Source organism: Oncorhynchus clarkii, chromosome 5, assembly GCF_045791955.1.
Source record: "Oncorhynchus clarkii lewisi isolate Uvic-CL-2024 chromosome 5, UVic_Ocla_1.0, whole genome shotgun sequence".
In the NCBI taxonomy this organism is placed as follows: Eukaryota; Metazoa; Chordata; class Actinopteri; order Salmoniformes; family Salmonidae; genus Oncorhynchus; species Oncorhynchus clarkii.
Window position 1 is genome coordinate 16,780,069 of NC_092151.1, and position 13,682 is coordinate 16,793,750.

Here is a 13,682-nt window from a genome sequence, read left to right on the forward strand (position 1 = left end):
TTGAGTCACTGATGTGATCTTCCTGTCCGGGTTGGCGCCCACCTCTGGTTCATGCCATGGGGGAGATCTTCATGGGCTATACTCGGCCTTGTCTCAGGGTAGTAAGTTGGTAGTTGAAGATATCCCTCTAGTGGTGTGGGGGATGTTCTTTGGCAAAGTGGGTGGGGTTATATCCTGCCTGTTTGGCCCTGTCCGGGGGTATCGTCGGATGGGGCCACAGTGTCTCCCAACCCATCATGTCTCAGCCTCCAGTATTTATGCTGCAATAGTTTGTGTTGGGGGGCTAGGGTCAGTCTGTTATATATGGAGTATTTATCCTGTCTTATCCAGTGTCCTGTGTGAATTTTAAGTATGCTCTTTCTAATTCTCTATTCTCTAATCTTCTATTTTTTTCTCTTTCTCTCGGAGGACCTGAGCCCTAGGACCATGCCTCAAAACTACCTGGCCTGATGACTCATTGCTGTCCTCAGTCCCCTTGCTGTCTTCAAGTCCACCTGGTCGTGCTGCTGCTCCAGTTTCAACTTATTATTATCTGACCCTGCTGGTCGTCTATGAACGTTTGAACATCTTGGCCGTGTATTGTTATTATCTCCACCTGGCACAGCCAGAAGAGGTCTGGCCACCCCTCAGAGCCTGGTTCCTCTCTAGGTTTCTTCCTAGGTTCCAGACTTTCTAGGGAGTTTTTTCTAGCCACTGTGCTGTTTGAGGTTTTAGGCCCGGTTTCCGTACAGCACTTTATGACATTGGCTGATGTAAAAAGGGCTTTATAAATAAATCGATTGATTCCAGGTGAAGCTGGTTGAGTGAATGCCAAGTGTGTGCAAAGCTGCCATCAAGGCAAAGGGTGGCTACTTTGAAGAATCTAAAATATATTTTGATTTGTTTAACACTTTTGGTTATTACATGATTCCATGTGTTATTTATTCGTTTTCATGTCTTCACTATTCTACAATGTAGAAAATACTAAAAATCAAGAAAAACCCTTGACTTACTAGGTGTGTACAATAGTTTATTTCACATTTTTAATGAGACAAGGGCATCCCTGCCGGCCTAACCCTGACGATGCTGGGCCAACTGGTCGGTATTCAGCCATGGCTAGACTAACTACAATTAAAATATATATATGGTTAATTGTTAGCTAATTGAGTGACCTCCCTAACAAGAGAGGAACTGCTGATGCACATCCACATTACTAAAATCACACCGGTTGTATTTTACTATTCTTACTCTCAGTAAGTTGAGACTGAGTTCCTAAAAAATACATTTGATTCAATTTTATCGATAAACATTGTGAAGTTTTGCAGTACAGTACTGCTCAAAACCTACTGCAACCACTGAGGATCTGCAACAGTTTACCACAGTAATCCTTTCTAGCACGATATACACTTATCCCAGAAAGCACACCAGATATACCCTGGCATTATGTGGCTGAGCGATGAGGAGAAACAAATGTTTTTTGCAGAATATTTAGATAAAGCCTGGAATAAAATAAAAAGGGCTACCTATAATTAAATTGTACAAATATTTAGCTTCTATGTGGTAAATGGCACGTGTGTATATAGATGGTGTATAGGCTTGTCTCCCATATTTAGCTTCTATGTGGTAAATGGCACGTGTGTATATAGATGGTGTATAGGCTTGTCTCCCATATGAATCTTCTTTGTGGTAAATGGCACATGTGTATATAGATGGTGTATAGGCTTGTCTCCCATATGAATCTTCTTTGTGGTAAATGGCACGTGTGTATATAGATGGTGTATAGGCTTGTCTCCCATATGAATCTTCTCTTTGTTCCAGACTGGGTTCAAATGCCTTCTGTTTATTTTTTTCTGTTTTTATCTGTATGTATGTATGTATGTATATCCTTTTACTGCTCTAGGGATATAATTATTGTTTGGATAACCTTTATTTACTATTATGTATAGATTTTTAACTTACATTTCTTCACTCTATGCAATGCGCAATGCAGAGAACACTGGATGAAGAATTGACATTTAATTACCACAGTGAATTATTGTAATGTTTGTTTGTGTCAGTTAATCCCATAAGGGATGGATTGCCAATTGGTGATTTAACACGAAAATGAAATTTCATTAATTAATTCACTTTTTATTTTTGGGTCAACCGCTTGATCTGCACTTGGATGTAGTCAGGTAGCGCTCAGGCCTCATTGGTCTTCCATGATTTTGTGGGAGGAGACTTTGTCTTGCTCCAACTTCTGCATCCATATTCAGATTGTTTGTGTTCAGCATTGCCTGTGGCAATATGGACACGCTCTGCATGAATTGTCATTCATGACCGCTGCTGCACATTTTATACGATAATCAAACACCAACACCATGAGTTAAAATTCTGCTATTTTCATTTATTTAACATGCTTTTCTTTGTGTCCATTTGTCAATTTCGAATAATACATTAACATCTGGTATAAGTTAAAGCACATATATACACAAACATTTCAAATGATTCAGTTGAACATTTGACAGAGGAATCTCTTTTAGAGACAAAGTTATAAATATTTTTGTACACAAGTACACTTGTACACAAGTACATATTTGTTATTGTAATAAATCAATGTAAAGGTGCAGTCATATGAAAACCATACAACCTTAGCCTACAAGTGGTAGAATCATTTTGTCACGTGACTATCAACTACCTCAGGTTTCTGTAATAAGTCAAATGACTCGATTGGAATACCAAGTTCCTGATATAGGCAAGCAGTATACACAGTAACAGTACCTATTCCCTTTTCATTCAAGAGAAAGTCAGTAGATGTGCCCAGACACTCAGGAGGCCATTTGCCAGTTAAACTGTAAACCTTTCTACTTGTGGCATTGTATCTGTTAAATATGCTTATGAAAAGTGCCTATAATCAAAAAATCTTCCATCTGACCCTCTCCGGTGCCCTCTGCCATTGTCTCTAAACCGAGCACAGGGAGAAGCTGTGCTGGATTGTCACAGCACCTGGCAAGGCTGTGATTTTATTGGCTCAAACAGTAGGTCGTTAGCACAATAGCATGCTAGGACGTTAGCCCATTAGCACCCAGCGAGGCTGTGTTTGATGATCTCTTTGGACTGGGGAGGGATCCTGTCAGGGAAGGCCACCTGGAATTCCACCACCAGGTCGCCACGTGTGGACGGGGTCTTGGCGTGGGGCAGGCCCTCGCCCCTCAGCCGCCGGATGCCGCCGGGCTTGATGACATCACTGCACGGCAGCGGCATCGTCCTGTTGTCCAGGGTGGGGACGTTGACTGTGCATCCACATAGAGCCTGGAAGGAAACAGAGAGGAAGATCGAATTTGTTAGTTTTCCGGTTCCTTGTTTTATGTTGAGAGCCTTTGGTTACATAATACAGTACATGCAGCAGACGCCATACCAAAATTAGCTGCAGTTGGAACTTCTGAATGAATGTATGAAACTCTTACCTAACCATGGCAATTTTCCAAGTGAATGTGTTATATCACAGAATTGAATGTAGAGCATTTACCCCCTAAAGACAATGCTTTGCTCTGTTATGCAATGATAAGTGTTACAAATATCATACCGGTAATCTTCTCTGTATTCTGGCTGTGCGTGTGGGTGTCGGTACTCAACAGAGTGACTGAGTGGGGCCATGGGAAGATGGAGAGGAGCTCTTTGAAGAGGCTGCCATGTCTGTGAACACTCTCATACTAATCTGAGGAGCGTAGGACGTGGGAGTGAGTGACTGCGAGCCAGAGAGAGAGGGCGAGAGGAAGCTAAAGGCTGGCAGAGGAGTCAGTGAGGGAGCGAAGTGAAAGAAGTGTGAGGGGGCGGCCGACACAGAGGCTATATTTAGCTACAGCTGCTGCTCTCTGCAGGGTGCACTGCACTGTGTGTTCGTGGGGGTCTGTGAGCTGAGCTAAGGACAAGGTTGGAGCAGTGGTGGGTTAGCTGAGGGGGGCTCTGAATAGAACAGTGTTTTATCTATTCTACAGCCACCAATTTGAGCCATTGTCCAAAGTATGGAAGTGGCACACTTCAGCCGTGCCTTGAATCTTCATGTAATCCTACCTAAACTAAAAGTATGGCAGTGCTGTAATTCTAATAACACTTACTGTGTTATACACCCAAATAAATGTAGGGTTGACACACAAACTTACTTCTTTGAGGGTGATCTTGGCTGTATACACAATGTGGGACCCATCCCTCTTGTAGTGGGGGTGTTTCTTGTCCTTGAGAACGAAGGCCACGTCGGCGGGTATGTTGTTGGGCGTCTCGTCGCCCTCTCTGGGGAAGGTGATCTTGGTACCTTCCTTCCACCCCTTCTTTACCACCACGTTCAGGACCTTGTCCTCGGTGCGCAGGCTGCGGCCGTCCGGGTTGAGACGGCGCCGAGTGATCTTCATGTGCTTGGTGCAGCCATGGAACACCTCTTCCAGGGTCACCAGGAGGTCGTGCACCACCGCCATGCCTTGCAGACGCCGACGTCCGCGCCGAAGCTTCTCGCCAGTGGGGCCATAGTTACTGTGGTAACCACCAACGTGGCTGAAGGTGAAGCGGCTGAAGGGGTTGAAGAGCTCCTCCTCGCCGTCGGGCCCGAAGAAGATGTCGAAGTGGTCGGAGCCTTGGAAGAAGGAGGAGAATGTGGCATGGGCGTCACCGTGGTAACTGTACTGATGGGTGTTGTTCTCCTTGCCTGCCATGGACACTCCGCCTCCGTTCTTAAGACCTGAGACACAAAAGGAAAAAAGACAGTTAGTACAGTTTACTCAGGCAGAAGATGTGTGATCTTCCATCTTGTCCAATCTTCTATTCTACTTATCACTCTGAGACAAAGTTCTTACTCATGTATATTTGGTTTAACACTTCTAGAGAGCTTAAAAAATGTACATTTGGCAATTTTTTAAGTTTGCAGAAACATTTTCTTGGTGGATGGCTGAATAATTTATCAGCCTGCAGTTGTCTCCACCACACATGTTGGGCTGGGTGTCTGGTGGACCAGGTTCTGCAGATTTTTTGCTAGATGCAACAGCAATTGGCAAAGGTACTGCTGCTTACCATCAACCATTCAACAATGCATCTGCCTGTGCTATAGTAACTACTTTTACTCAACTGACAAAGGCAAAGAGCCCTACTAGGCTACTGCTGGTTAAATGACAAGGGAAGGAAGGAAAGGCTCTCACCTTCTTCTCCAAACTGATCATAGATGACTCTCTTCTTGGGGTCGGTCAGAATCTCGTAAGCTTCTGCGATCTCCTTGAACTTGTCTGCGGCGTCAGCGGCGCTGTTCTTGTCGGGGTGAAACTTTAGGGCCATCTTCCTGTATCCCTTCTTGATCTCATCTTCGTTGGAGTCTGTCTCCACGCCCAGGACCTTGTAGAAATCCTTCCCCATAGGCTTGATGGACATAACAGGCACCTCTTGGTCCTTTTGGTTCTCCTGGAGAAACAGGATGAGAGAAGAAACACATTAGATCTGTATAGCCTACAGATGTCAACCCCCTTATAAAAGGACAAATGCCTGACTGAATTACGCCCACCAATAGATTCACTTTGTCCTTTGTCTAAAAGTCAGATTTGAACTGTGCCTCAATGAAAAGATATGAAACCAGAGTTGGATAAGATGTGGTAGAAAGATAACTAATTCCCTGGCCTGTGGGTTCTAAACCGTCCTTATAGTGCTCTCGTTGCCATGCCCATGATAATGCATTGCTAAGCATCCGTCACCTTTATGACACCCAGCAGGTGTGACATTCAACAGTTGATTGAGAATGACCAAGACAAATAGCACAGAGTCACCAATGATTATCAGGAAAGCCTACTGTGCTAGTTTGTACCAATATCAGAAGATGCATACTTGGAAATGTCAGTGTTATGAATACAAATGACCACAATTACAATGTATTATTCAATATTGCATTCAGCCAATGAAAACAGTGTTATGTTAAAACTAGCCCATGGCAAATGCAATTATGTCCATTTCAGTTTTACCAACTAAAATTCAGATATTTATCTGCTCACCTATAATACAGATAATGTGAATATGGGGGGAGCTCGTGTGTATGAGCATGGTGAAGCAGATTGCAGCTCCTACCACAGATCCTGAATGCACCCTGATTGTCTCAACTAGGCTACACTGTCTGCAGGATACTGGGGAACCCATTGCTCCCATACAAGTTGAACAGGCTATAGTTCGAAAAGAACATTCAATATTTGACATAAATCACTATGCTTAATCTCAAAGACTATTCTCAGCAATGAGCAAAATCTTTGAACTCAGTCTTTTTAACGACACAACCATAAGGCACAATTAATGACTATATGCGTAAAATGAGCATTGATGTAATTCATTACAATCAGTACATTACTGAAATTAATACAATTGTAAAAATATAACTTACCCCTGATGAAGAGCCCGAGCTGTCATTCCTGTTCATAACGCGGACCTTGCACTTGACATTTTTGGTTTTCACTCCAAACTGTGTCCAGATCAGAACCATAGTGTTCTCTTATTGAGGAGCTGTCCGCTGTTCTGTGGTGCTGAACGTTTCTTAGCTGTTTTAGCTGTGCTTGAGCTGTTGGTTGACTGAACCGCTGACTGCAGACTGTGCTATATACCGCCGCCGCAGCCCTTTACTATACACTCACCACCCACGCAGCGTGACTGAGCTTTCCCAAAACCCGCCCATTTTCATACGCACAAGAGGGAATACCGTGCCTACCGATTTCTCCTAGAGACCATTGGTGTTCGCAGCATTATCACGCGGATGTAACAGCCTCCTTCTCCTTCTTGAGGCTCGTTTCCGGAATTCTGAGCAGAAGCTCATGGAACAGTCACGACCAGTGAGGTGAATCCTCAGAGCTGTCGAGGGTTGTCGACTGAAGACTGACTGACAGATAGACATCCCTAGAGGCTATTTAATCCCCCTGACATGGACCATTGGATTAAACAATCCCTTGAGGCTATGTGATCAGAGAAATTAATCGTTATTGTTTTCTAGTCAAGTACTAATTTATATGACTATATATACTCTGAAGCTCAGTTGGTAGAGGATTGCGCTTGCAACGCCAGGATAGTGGGTTCGATTCCCAGGACCCCCCTTATTTAAAATGTGTGCATGCATGACTGTAAATCCATTAAGATAAAAGTGTCTGCTTACTGGTTTATATTATTATATTTAATAGGGGAACAGATAAGGACATACGATCCCAGTATGGTGACATCATGCATTCTCAATCTACTTCATAACAACAAAGTGTTTATTTTAGGTTCTGTAGGATGCTCATCTGGTTGTTAGATATCTGGTTAGATTAGATGTGCTTCATATGAACAAAGTATAGAATAGAAATGGACTGATGATAGATTCAAAAAAAACATTTGAGTATCCTGCAAGACTTATTTGGTGTTGTTTTGTCTAGCAGTATGAATTGTATAAGTGGACATCCAGTACAGTTGAAGTAAGGACCTGTGTTGTTGTGTACAGCAGTTTATGGTTATGGAACAAAAAGTGGACATACATGGCCATGTTTCCTCTTCTATGATGCACACCACAGCCAATGGGAGAGATGGATTCTCCATCTTTCAGTGGAGTCTCCCATTTACTCCAACAGGAAATGGAGACAAATTTGGTCAGAACATGGGGAGTCAGGAGCGTCACTGGCTCTGGCTGGAGTGGGGCTCTTCTACAGCAGAGAGAGGGATGGTTCTAGAATGCAACGAATTAGGACATTCTGTTCTATTCACAGTATTCTCACTCTCCCATCTGCCCACGGGAACATTGGGACTGGTGGAAATCAGAGCTCGCTGTCTCTCTCGCCTTTTTTTCTCTCCTCGAATAGGAAATCACAGTTATTAATGTGTCGTGTCACACTGAGACTATGGCTGGAGGGGGCGGCAGGGGGGACGGCTCACGTGCCAAAGTGTACCAATAATACACACAGACAAGCATGCAGAATGGGTGCACTCGCATGCGGTCGGTCACACTTCAGTACTTTATTTGAATCTAATTAAGCATTGTCATTGTCACATGCTAGGGGCTGTATTGTCACTGGTCTATTTATGGACTATGGAGCCGACTACAAAAGCTATCACACACAAAAATACATAGTTGTACAATACAGAATTGTTGTACACCTTTATTTAACATTTACGATAGCAAATTTCAATTTACAAAAAAAAAAAAAATGATGTTTTCGTCTTTTGAGCTTCTAGTCATGAAATCTATGCAGCCTACTCAATCACTTTTTATAGCTACTGTTTACAGGCCTCCTGGGCCATATACAGCGTTCCTCACTGAGTTCCCTGAATTCCTATCGGACCTTGTAGTCATAGCGGATAATATTCTAATCTTTGGTGACTTTAATATTCACATGGAAAAGTCCACAGACCCACTCCAAAAGGCTTTCGGAGCCATCATCGACTCAGTGGGTTTTGTCCAACATGTCTCTGGACCCACTCACTGTCACAGTCATACGCTGGACCTAGTTTTGTCCCATGGAATAAATGTTGTGGATCTTAATGTTTTTCCTCATAATCCTGGACTATCGGACCACCATTTTATTACGTTTGCAATTGCAACAAATAATCTGCTCAGACCCCAACCAAGGATCATCAAAAGTCGTACTATAAATTCACAGACAGCACAAAGATTCCTTGATGTCCTTCCAGATTCCCTCTGTCTACCCAAGGACGCCAGAGGACAAAAATCAGTTAACCACCTAACTGAGGAACTCAATTTAACCTTGCGCAATACCCTAGATGCAGTTGCACCCCTAAAAACAAAAAACATTTCTCATAAGAAACTAGCTCCCTGGTACACAGAAAATACCAGAGCTCTGAAGCAAGCTTCCAGAAAATTGGAACGGAAATGGCGCCACACCAAACTGGAAGTCTTCCGACTAGCTTGGAAAGACAGTACTGTGCAGTACCGAAGAGCCCTTACTGCTGCTCGATCATCCTATTTTTCTAACTTAATTGAGGAAAATAAGAACAATCCGAAATTCCTTTTTGATACTGTCGCAAAGCTAACTAAAAAGCAGCATTCCCCAAGAGAGGATGACTTTCACTTTAGCAGTGATAAATTCATGAACTTCTTTGAGGAAAAGATTATGATTATTAGAAAGCAAATTTCGGACTCCTCCTTAAATCTGCGTATTCCTTCAAAGCTCAGTTGTCCTGAGTCTGCACAACTCTGCCAGGACCTAGGATCAAGAGAGACGCTCAAGTGTTTTAGTACTATATCTCTTGACACAATGATGAAAATAATCATGGCCTCTAAACCTTCAAGCTGACCCTATTCCAACTAAACTACTGAAAGAGCTGCTTCCTGTGCTTGGCCCTCCTATGTTGAACATAATAAACGGCTCTCTATCCACCGGATGTGTACCAAACTCACTAAAAGTGGCAGTAATAAAGCCTCTCTTGAAAAAGCCAAACCTTGACCCAGAAAATATAAAAAACTATCGGCCTATATCGAATCTTCCATTCCTCTCAAAAATTTTAGAAAAGGCTGTTGCGCAACAACTCACTGCCTTCCTGAAGACAAACAATGTATACGAAATGCTTCAGTCTGGTTTTAGACCCCATCATAGCACTGAGACGGCACTTGTGAAGGTGGTAAATGACATTTTAATGGCATCGGACCGAGGCTCTGCATCTGTCCTCGTGCTCCTAGACCTTAGTGCTGCTTTTGATACCATCGATCACCACATTCTTTTGGAGAGATTGGAAACCCAAATTGGTCTACATGGACAAGTTCTGGCCTGGTTTAGATCTTATCTGTCGGAAAGATATCAGTTTGTCTCTGTGAATGGTTTGTCCTCTGACAAATCAACTGTAAATTTCGGTGTTCCTCAAGGTTCCGTTTTAGGACCACTATTGTTTTCACTATATATTTTACCTCTTGGGGATGTTATTCGAAAACATAATGTTAACTTTCACTGCTATGCGGATGACACACAGCTGTACATTTCAATGAAACATGGTGAAGCCCCAAAATTGCCCTTGCTAGAAGAATGTGTTTCAGACATAAGGAAGTGGATGGCTGCAAACTTTCTACTTTTAAACTCGGACAAAACAGAGATGCTTGTTCTAGGTCCCAAGAAACAAAGAGATCTTCTGTTGAATCTGACAATTAATCTTAATGGTTGTACAGTCGTCTCAAATAAAACTGTGAAGGACCTCGGCGTTACTCTGGACCCTGATCTCTCTTTTGAAGAACATATCAAGACCATTTCAAGGACAGCTTTTTTCCATCTACGTAACATTGCAAAAATCAGAAACTTTCTGTCCAAAAATGATGCAGAAAAATTAATCCATGCTTTTGTCACTTCTAGGTTAGACTACTGCAATGCTCTACTTTCCGGCTACCCGGATAAAGCACTAAATAAACTTCAGTTAGTGCTAAATATGGCTGCTAGAATCCTGACTAGAACCAACAAATTTGATCATATTACTCCAGTGCTAGCCTCTCTACACTGGCTTCCTGTCAAAGCAAGGGCTGATTTCAAGGTTTTACTGCTAACCTACAAAGCATTACATGGGCTTGCTCCTACCTATCTCTCTGATTTGGTCCTGCCGTACATACCTACACGTACGCTACGGTCACAAGACGCAGGCCTCCTAATTGTCCCCAGAATTTCTAAGCAAACAGCTGGAGGCAGGGCTTTCTCCTATAGAGCTCCATTTTTATGGAACTGTCTGCCTACCCATGTCAGAGACGCAAACTCGGTCTCAACCTTTAAGTCTCTACTGAAGACTCATCTCTTCAGTGGGTCATATGATTGAGTGTAGTCTGGCCCAGGAGTGGGAGGGTGAACGGAAAGGCTCTGGAGCAACGAACCACCCTTGCTGTCTCTGCCTGGCCGGTTCCCCTCTTTCCACTGGGATTCTCTGCCTCTAACCCTATTACAGGGGCTGAGTCACTGGCTTACTGGGGCTCTCTCATGCTGTCCCTGGAGGGGGTGCGTCACCTGAGTGGGTTGATTCACTGATGTGGTCATCCTGTCTGGGTTGGCGCCCCCCCCCCCCCCCCCCCCCCCCTTGGGTTGTGCCGTGGCGGAGGTCTTTGTGGGCTATACTCAGCCTTGTCTCAGGATGGTAAGTTGGTGGTTGAAGATATCCCTCTAGTGGTGTGGGGGCTGTGCTTTGGCAAAGTGGGTGGGGTTATATCCTTCCTGTTTGGCCCTGTCCGGGGGTGTCCTCGGATGGGGCCACAGTGTCTCCTGACCCCTCCTGTCTCAGCCTCCAGTATTTATGCTGCAGTAGTTTATGTGTCGGGGGGCTAGGGTCAGTTTGTTATATCTGGAGTACTTCTCCTGTCCTATTCGGTGTCCTGTGTGAATTTAAGTGTGCGTTCTCTAATTCTCTCTTTCTCTCTCTCGGAGGACCTGAGCCCTAGGACCATGCCCCAGGACTACCTGACATGATGACTCCTTGCTGTCACCAGTCCACCTGGCCGTGCTGCTGCTCCAGTTTCTTTCAACTGTTCTGCCTTATTATTATTCGACCATGCTGGTCATTTATGAACATTTGAACATCTTGGCCATGTTCTGTTATAATCTCCACCCGGCACAGCCAGAAGAGGACTGGCCATCCCACATATGCTTTCTCTAATTCTCTCTTTCTTTCTCTCTCTCGGAGGACCTGAGCCCTAGGACCATGCCCCAGGAATACCTGACATGATGACTCCTTGCTGTCACCAGTTCACCTGACTGTGCTGCTGCTCCAGTTTCAACTGTTCTGCCTTATTATTATTCGACCATGCTGGTCATTTATGAACATTTGAACATCTTGACCATGTTCTGTTATAATCTCCACCCGGCACAGTCAGAAGAGGACTGGCCACCCCACATAGCCTGGTTCCTCTCTAGGTTTCTTCCTAGGTTTTGGCCTTTCTAGGGAGTTTTTCCTAGCCACCGTGCTTCTACACCTGCATTGCTTGCTGTTTGGGGTTTTAGGCTGGGTTTCTGTACAGCACTTTGAGATATCAGCTGATGTACGAAGGGCTATATATAAAAAATAAAATAAATTTGATTTGATTTGATTTGTCTATGTGATTTGCCTGAGGGCTGATACACTACATGTCCAAAAGTATGTGGACAACCATTAAAATTAGTGGATTCTGCTATTTCAGCCACACCCGTTGCTGACAGGAGTAGAAAATTGAGCATACAGCTATACAATTTCCATAAACAAACATTGGCTGTAGAATAGCCTTACTGAAGAGCTCAGTGACTTTCAACTTGGCACAGACATAGGAATGCTACCTTTCCAACAAGTCAGTTGGTCACATTTCTGCCATGCTAAAGTTGCCACGGTCAACTGTAAGTGCTGTTATTGTGAAGTGTAAACCTCTAGGAGCAACAACGGCTCAGTCGCGAAGTGGTAGGCCACACAAGCTCAGAGAATGGGACCGCTGAGCGCTGAAGATCCTAAAAATTGTCTCTCCTCGGTTGCAACACTATCGAGTTCCAAACTGCCTCTGGATCAACATCAGCACAATAAATGTTTGTTGGGAGCTTCATGAAATGGGTTTCCATGGCCGAGCAGTCGCACACAAGCCTAAGATCACCATGCACAATGCCAAGCATTGGCTGGAGTGGTGTAAAGCTCACCGCCTTTGGACTCTAGAGCAGTGGAAACGCGTTCTCTGGAGTGATGAATCATGCTTCACCATCTGGCAGTCAGACAGACGAATCTGAGTTTGGAGGATGCCAGGAAAATGCTACCTGCCTGAATGCATAGTGCCAACTGTAAAGTTTAGTGGAGGAGGAATAATAGTCTGGGGCTGTTTTTCATGGTTTGGGATAGTACCCTTAGTTCCAGAGATGGGAAATCTTAACGCTACAGCAGACAATGACATTCTAGACAATTCTGTGCTTCCAACTTTGTGGCAACAGTTTGGGGAAGGCCCTTTCCTGTTTCAGCATGACAATGCCCCTGTGCACAAATGAGGTCCATAAAGAAATGGTTTGTCGAGATCGGTGTGGAAGAACTTGACTGGCCTGCACAGAGCCCTCACCTCAACCCCATCGAAACATTTGGGATGAATTGGAACACCGACTGTGAGCCAGGCCTAATCTCCCAACATCAGTGCCCAACCTCACTAATGTTCTTGTCTGAATGGAAGTAAGTCCCCGGCAGCAATGTTACAGCATCTAGTGGAAAGCCTTCCCAGAAGAGTGGAGGCTGTTATAGCAGAAAAGTGGGGACCAACTCCCTATTAATGCCAATGAGTTTGGAATGAAATGTTCGACAAGCAGCTGTCTACATACTTTACTACTGCCTTGACTCAGTAGTATTTGAACACAATATACACCATGTGGTGTATATTGTGTTCAAATACTACTGAGGCAAGGCACCTGTGAGCAGTTTCAAAGAATCACTATTTTCAGATTCAGTCTCTTATATTTACAGTTCAAAATGTTTAACAATTGTAATCAATATGACTAAATAGTCAAGCATTGGGTTGATGCTCTTCAGGGTTTTTGCTTCCTGTGTAGGCCTCCTCTTGCATAAATGTTTTTCCCCAGTGATTTCAGCTTCACTTGACTTGACCACTGTGGTGCTGAAATCTCAGATGAGCGCTCTGGAGCAGGCTTTCATCAAGTATCTCTCTGTACTTAGCTCTGTTCATCTTTGCCCTGATCCTGACTAGTCTCCCAGTCCCTCCCACTGAAAAACATCCCCACAGTATGATGCTGCCACCATCATGCCTCACC

The 13,682-nt window shown here is 43.9% G+C and overlaps 1 protein-coding gene across 1 annotated transcript; it reads right to left on the bottom strand.

Annotated features, from left to right (window-relative positions):
* Positions 1-2,358: 2,358 nt before the first annotated feature.
* LOC139409871 (dnaJ homolog subfamily B member 5-like) lies at positions 2,359-6,559 on the bottom strand. The gene is made up of 4 exons (XM_071155260.1): positions 6,362-6,559; positions 5,145-5,400; positions 4,122-4,690; positions 2,359-3,270 (listed from the first exon to the last, which is right to left on the bottom strand). The coding sequence occupies exons 1-4, from the start codon at positions 6,458-6,460 to the stop codon at positions 3,037-3,039; spliced, it is 1,158 nt and encodes a 385-aa protein (XP_071011361.1). The 5' UTR covers positions 6,461-6,559; the 3' UTR covers positions 2,359-3,036.
* Positions 6,560-13,682: the final 7,123 nt, after the last annotated feature.

Coding starts and splice junctions, on each gene's coding strand:
- LOC139409871 (XM_071155260.1), bottom strand. CDS start 6,460: ATGGTTCTGATCTGGACACAGTTTGGAGTGAAAACCAAAAATGTCAAG. Junction 5,401..6,361: donor GCTCGGGCTCTTCATCAGGG/GTAAGTTATATT, acceptor CTGTTTCTCCAG/GAGAACCAAAAGGACCAAGA. Junction 4,691..5,144: donor TGATCAGTTTGGAGAAGAAG/GTGAGAGCCTTT, acceptor TTTGTGTCTCAG/GTCTTAAGAACGGAGGCGGA.